Raw genomic sequence first — 7412 nt, 5'->3', positions numbered from 1 at the left:
CCCCCCCCCTATTTTTCCTTGTAGATGGAACATGCATTGAAATTATATTTTGAGTTTTAATGCAGGAGATGCTTAGGAAATTAAAAATTGGTTTTGTTTTGCAAGACAAAAATTTGAACATAGAAACAGTTTTAAATAACCAACAATATTATTTGTATTAAGTCCTATTTAGTACAGAAATGATAGAAATACCTGCGTTGTTACTTTTGTTTTTCTTCATTTTTGGTGCATAGCGTATAAAGTGGGGTAATAAAATATTGGTAGTGCCCTTGTTTATATCATTCTATGTATTTGCTTTACAATCAATCCAGGAAAAAAAGACTATATATGCTCTTTCCAGTGTCACTATTCTCTAAATGAGTGTTGAGCTGTAGTAAAGTCTAAAATATTCAGTGTTAAAGATACTTTCCCAAAGTATGATATATGTATGTCATATTTATTTGATTATAATAATGTATAGGCTGCCTTATTCCCCACACTATGCAAAATATTTGGCTTCTGGACTTAAGCAGTAAACTGCTGTCAGTCCTGGATTTCATTTCATTTCTTATCAAAACTTGAAGAAATTCATGATTGAGTAAATGGGGGTGAGCCACATTTTTACAGTCTGTGCTTAATGAGTGAAATGCTCAGTTTTTCTTCCTTCAATATTTAATCTTTCAAAACGGCAGTGTTGCTAGCTGCCACCATATGGAACTGCGGTAATATGCTTGTCTTTCAGCTCTTTAATTTCTGAATCTTTCTTTTCGCACAGACTTGCTTTTGATTTTTTTTTTTTAAGATCAGTAATATTTCAGAAGGCAGTGTTGGGTATAAATGACCTTGGCAAACAAAAGCTTCTGTTGAAAGTGCTTCTACGTGGGCAGCTCCAGTTGGATTTGGGCATTATTTACTTTACAAGTTCTCCTTATAAATGTCAATTTACACTGTAGGTGCAGATTAGTCATGTATCTTATAGCAGTCATTGCAGTTACTGCTTGCACTGAAGAAGCATGGCCATGTCAAGATACCCAGGATAAATACAACATACTGTTCCTGCCGATAAATTGCTTTCAGATTCACTAAGGCATTCTTGCTGACTCATCACACAATACATTTAATTAATAGGAAAGCCAATAGTTGCGTGTGTTCACTGTTTCTTTCATATCCATCTTCTGTGGTATCTTTTTTTTTTAGCAAAATTCCTCAGGGGTTCCGTGAAGATGGTCGTTCCTGGGAGCACCACTGTAATTCAGCCAGACCACAGTCTTGGAACTGAATTGGGCCGAAGCTCAGCAGAGAATTCAGTGATGGGTCCTGATGCAGAATCCATGGCTGATCAGGTGGGCCCTGAGCTGGAAGAAGTGAGGAAATTGCAAGAGCTTGTGAGGAGGCTTGAGCTCCAGAATCAGCAGCTGAGAACTAGAAGCCTGCGAAGTGTGCCAGAGGCAAAATTGCTGAGCCAAGCTGATGCTGGAGTGGATAATTGCAATTCCAGGCTCAACGGCATGGAAATGAATAATAGCATCAACGCACTAATGGACAAGCAGGAGTTGCAAATAGTGGCAGACCTGCACTCGGCCCTGAGTAAAATGAGATCAGAAGCAGAGGAAAGCGGCGAGTTCTTAAAAAAGGACGTGGAGACCCCAGGACAGCACAGTTGTGAAAAAAGATCTGACAAAGAGCCTTCCGGGGCAAAGTTTGTGAGCGGTACCCAGATGCAGAACAGCGAGGCCAACACAAACGATGTCTCTCGTTGGGATTGCAACCACACAGTGTTGCTAGAAGATTTCACCAGAGGTGTTGAGCCAGCGTTGCAAATGAAGGAAACAAACACAAACGCGGAAGATCTCTTGAACGAAACAACTCTGGATGAAGTAGAATTGCTGGAGTTAGAGAACGGCAGCGATGAAGAGGACAGCTGGTATGTACTATGAGATTATATACTGTAGCTCTAAAGGATTCATGCTGAGAGGGAATAAGGCTGTAATCATATTTTCTAGAGCAGATTATTATTCTGTTTCTCTTCACTCCACCGCCCCTCAAAAACATCAGTGAACACAGCAGTGTGACAGGAAAATGGACAGTGTGAAAGAAAGGGGATTGATTTGTAAAAAAACAACAACTCTGGTCTAAAATGTTTAAGAGAAACAGAAAGGAAAAAAAGTATGGGAGACCAGGAAGCCTACATTTCTATTTAGAGCGCCAGTTTTCTCATAAGAGATTGCCAAATGGAGTGGAGACTATTGCCAAATATAGTTCCTTAAGGTATTTCTATTAATATTACAGATATTTGCATAATAGTTTATCTGTACACATAGCAAAATGTAAGCTGTAAGGTCACCTTAAGCAACAATTCTTTAACCATTCCTTAAGCTTATTATTCAAGAAATAATTGGATTAGATGAAAGAGAGGACTGGATTATTGGAATTTTTTTTCTGCCAGTGGAAGATGCTTGCTGTAAGTAGGAAGGGGGCTATACTTGAAAAAAAGGAGATGGAGCTGAAGGTTTTTTTAAAAATGATTTTTTTAAAAATAAGCTCTGCTATAGGGATTCACAGTTATAATTAACTGATATGAGATAATTTGGAGGATAAATTGCTTGGACTATTTTTGTGAAAATTGCAAGCATTATATTTACCTAAGTAGTGTACTCTGGATCCTGAAAAGAATTGAAGAGATGTTACATTGTTACTACCCAACCATTGTTTGCTTTACACAAATGTTACGTTGTGTAATTCGTTATTTCCTTAGCAAAACAATTATGTACAGGTACTCAATGACTTACAACAGTTCATTTAGTGACCATTCAAAGTTACAATGGCACTGAAAAAAGCGACTAATGACCGGTTTTCATATTTGTGACTGTTGCAGCATCCCCATGATCACGTGATCAAAATTCACATGCTTGGCAACTGACTTGTACTTATGACGGTCACAGTGTCCTGGGATCATGTCATTACCTTTTGTAACCTTCTGACAAGGAAAGTCAATACTGTGTTACTAACTTAACCACAATGATTCACTTAACAACTGTGGCAAGCAAGGTCATAAAATGGAGCAAAACTCAATTAACAAATGTCTCATTTAACAACATAAATGTTGGGCTCAATTGTGGTCGTAAGTCGAGGACTACCTGTATGTGAGAAAATGAAACAGACTTATGAGAAAGTAGAGTATGATGGATGATTTCATTATTTGGATGAATAATGAAATTTGGATCCATCTTAAAAATGGAAGTAATTTTGTCTGACCCCCCCCCCAAATAGTTAAGAAAGGGAAAAATACTTATTACATTGCTTTCTTTGCTGTGACGTTAGACTTTTGTTGATAAAATACTAATGGAAGCATAGAGATACTGAAATAGTTGCTTCAATCAAGCTGTCAGGTTAAACTTTTTACCTTTCCACTTCAGGCTGTATATCTCTCCAAGAAACCCACCAACAGATAAGAAGGAATCTCCCCTGAAATGGTGTAGACAGGTATTGGATCACCCTAGTCCTGAGACTGAGGCAGCTTGCCGTACCCTCATCAGCAGACTTGACCAAGGTAGGCCTATGAATGGTCTTGAGAGAGCCCTTAATTGACCACTGAGGGAGCTAGTAGATTGATTTGTTAGTGTTGCACTTTTAAAGAGCTTGGCATAATGGAGAAGACTTGAGAAAAATGAATTGGATCATAAGATCAGTAATAACACCTTGAAATTGGGACCTTGAAATTTGGTTTTGCATTTGCTTGATGCAGTTCAAACCCAGTTACATTAAGCCTAGTGCTTATGTGGGACATCCCTGAGCTAATCACGGTTATGATTATTAGATTTATATCCTGCCTTTATTTTGTACAACTCAAGATAGCCTATATTATGTTCCTACCTCCTGTTTCCCCCCCTGACAACATCTCTGTGAGATGGATTCTGTTGTGACTAGCCCCAAATCACAGAACCAGCTTTTATGCCTGCTTCTAAATTTGCCCTAAGTTAGAAAACTTATGTGATCCTTTGGACTAGAAGACCTAGCTGGAGACTGTCCTCTGCCCTCAGAGGATATTAAGACATCTTGGGATAATCTTTTAAGATATATATTTTGCAAACCTTAAAGGAAATACTTTTCTTTCGAATGTTTTTAATGTTGTACTGTTTCGTTTCAAATAGTCCTTTTTTTCCAAAATGTAACTTATTATGTTTTGGTGACATACAGACATATAAACATTCACTAGTTGGCACATGGCATTTCAAAATATAAAAGTTTATTTTAATGCAGACACCTAACACATCCAGTATTGTAAGTTGCTGCCCTCTGAGTTTCTTGCTACGGTGAAAAATGTTAATAATATAGTAAACCGAAGAATAGTTTTGGAGAGATTTTGCTTGAAAACTTGATTTTGTCATTTGGAATCACATTAGATTCTCAGGGAAACAGAAACATTCTGCTAGCTAAATACTCTTATTTTTTTTTCCAAAGTGTGTGAAGTTGAACATTGTAACAACGTAAACACATTAGCAGGTTTGTCAACAAATTAAACTTGTCAACTCCTCCTAGAATATGAGGACAATGTAGCTCAGAATAAAATGATTTTTTTTCCTAAATAATGCCACTCCTTTTTGAATTTTCAGCCCTAGATAATGATGGGAAATCTTTATTTGGTTTTAATAGTTCTGTGCCAAGTTTTTTGTTGTTCTTGATGCTACAGTTTCACAGCTCCATCATACCTAGCCAAACTTCTAAAAAAACCTAAACGAAATTAAATTGCTTTAAAGAAGCATTTTGAGAAATGGGCCCAGAATAGTTTTCCCACTAGATACTATTTTCATTAGATCACACTACCTGTATCTGTCCTTGATAACTCCAGAAACCTGATTCATGTTGAAATTTTTTGACACATAGTATTAGTATCTCTAAGATTGTCCAACTGGGAAACTTACATCTTATGTACATCCACATTCTAGGATGAGAGATGGCAAACTATGCATTTCTTCACTGAGAGAGAAATGCCATAATATTGGATATCTTCTCATCTAGCCTGTCTGTTATTTTTGGAAACTCTGGAGAAGAACCACGGCTCATCTTTCAGAGTTCACTTTAGCACTACAAACCGACTCAAGTATGTCCAAGGTGAACACTGTAAATTCACACAACAGCATATATCTATTAGTCTGACACCTGCAAGTCCCAGATGTTAAGACAGGAAGAGAATTAGCCCATGGAGAACTAAGGATTGTCTTCATTTGCTTTAATTCCAGAGATTAATCTGTCAGCCATAATTGGAAATTGAATTTATTGGTTTGTATCATGACTGGGGTGAGTGTGTCTGGCATGTAATGCATGCAGATGTGGTTTGACTTCTCTCTCTCTTTCTCTCCTCACCTGAGTATCTGTGTTTAATGTAACAATTCATGGCTTTTTTGTATCTTCCTTTAGCCAGTAGGTGGAAATCCCTGTATTGCAGTCCATTGGCGTCTCCAAGTGTGCATAACTTGAATACAGACTCAGGGTCCTGTAGCAATGCACTAAACTCTCCTGGGCACTACAAATCAACTAACAAACCACTACTAACTTGCGGTAGCTCAGGTATGGCATGGCATCTGGGATACTTTCAGAGGAATGGACATGGGAAATGCATGCAGAGGGGAGGACAAGGTTGCTTTGGACAGTTTAATGTGATGATTCTAAGGGCTTCTTCCCCTAATAAGCTTCTTATTTAAATCGTCTTGCTTCTTTGTGCTAATTTGGTTTTTTTTTTTAAAAAAAGGTCTGTTATTTTTGTGATAAAAGACCATTGTCTGGCCCATATCCTTCGGGCCCAGGGCATTTGATTATCCCTTAGGACAGTGATGGCGAACCTTTTAGAGACCGAGTGCCCAAAAACTGGCCCCGCCCCTGCTCCACTCCCTGCCCCGCCCCTGCTCCGCTCCCCCATCTCCCGCCCCCCCTGCCCGCAGGGCCACTCACTGCCTCCAGGGCCCGCCGCAGATCACACAGGCAGCCCAGCAGCGCCATGGCGGTCACGCCCTCTTTCCGCGCCCTGCAGCATCAACTGTGCATGATGGGATGTGAGGGCAGAGTCTTGTCCACGCTGCCTGGCTGCCATATCCTTGGCTGCGCTGGTCCAGGTGGGCCACGCTCAGGGGCGACTCTCCTTCAGGGGGGCTGCTGGAGAGGAGGGGGTCGCGGGGGGAGGCGAGGCTGGGGCAACGGCACGTGTGCCCACAGAGAGGGCTCCGAGTGCCGCCTCTGGCACCCGTGCCATAGGTTCGCCACCACTGCCTTAGGAAAATGGAGAGTCCTCTTTAGCATGGCATTCTTACGTCGCTTTATGTGTGTGAAAATGTTTTAACTTGCATTTATATATCTTCTCCCATGGTTGGTGAGAATTAGCTTATAGTCCTAAGTCTACAATAAATAGACCTACACATTTTTTTTTGTCTGCTTTGTCTGAAGTTTCCCAAAAGGTGGAATGACCAGCATGCTGTGGAGACAGAATCTGAAACCGCTTGGAAAGCTCAGCTAGTTCACGTTGCTGTGCAGAAAGTTGATTTGCATTTAGAACCAGCGTTTAAAAGCCAATCACTTATTGCATGCTTAATTTTTTTAAAATAAGGACAAATGAAATACCATTTCCTAAATATTTCTTTGACATTTGGGGCGGAGAAGAGAAAACCTATTAAGATTAAATTACTGACATCTTAAATTCTAATGAAAGACAATACTGAAATGCCTTTTTCAAGTGGAGGCTATAACACTAACGTCTGGATTATTTTTGTCTTTTATTGCTGGAATACCTAATAATCCTTTCCTCTTACCTTTCAGTCACAGAAACTGTACCCAGTTTATCTTTGCAGCCAATTCGGTGTTTTAACTTCCCTAAAGACAGAGCAAATAGCAATTCAGAAATTACATTCTAAATGTTCTTTTTATTTAGACCGATTATTTGAGAATTATGTAACAATCCTTTCAGAGCAACGAGTGAACTTAAAAATATCATTTTTCATATTTAGTACATTAGTGAATTATATAGTATTCTCAAACTGCAGCTAATGAGAACACTACATGTAGCGACTGCCTACATACCAGGCAGCTTTTAATTGGATGCTTTTGCTTTGCAAGCCTGAAATTTGACATCTCTTTCCTTTGCAGACCTTTATCATGATTTTGATCTCAGTCATGTGAAAATTATTTTTTTGCTGAACTGGAAAGTCTCCTTCCACTTGATGGAGCCACCAATGAAATGAATCAATTAGGGAACAGGGGAAAAAAAATCCTTAGCGACTTTGCTTTCAGATCTTATATTTTGCTGCCAACTAAATCAGTGCATTTTCAGATACTGTACAGCAAACCTGGCTGGGGGATTCTGGGAGCTGAAGTCCACAAGTCTTTTTTTTTTTTTTCAATATAAAATTTTTATTATTTTTCATCATAGAAAAAAACATCACAAA

The 7412-nt window shown here is 39.1% G+C and overlaps 1 protein-coding gene across 1 annotated transcript in view; it reads left to right on the top strand.

The window, feature by feature from the left end:
* LOC107293160 (SLAIN motif-containing protein-like) overlaps positions 1-7412 on the top strand; it is a 20926-nt gene that overhangs the window by 3264 nt on the left and 10250 nt on the right. The window contains exons 4-6 of the mRNA XM_015822302.2: positions 1177-1903; positions 3396-3529; positions 5398-5547. Coding sequence (XP_015677788.2) covers positions 1177-1903; positions 3396-3529; positions 5398-5547 — 1011 coding nt within the window. The remainder of the gene's footprint in view (positions 1-1176; positions 1904-3395; positions 3530-5397; positions 5548-7412) is intronic.

Source organism: Protobothrops mucrosquamatus, unplaced genomic scaffold, assembly GCF_001527695.2.
Source record: "Protobothrops mucrosquamatus isolate PMUCROS unplaced genomic scaffold, P.Mucros_1.0 scaffold1520, whole genome shotgun sequence".
Taxonomy (NCBI): Eukaryota; Metazoa; Chordata; class Lepidosauria; order Squamata; family Viperidae; genus Protobothrops; species Protobothrops mucrosquamatus.
This window is presented reverse-complemented; position numbering and strand designations above follow the sequence as displayed.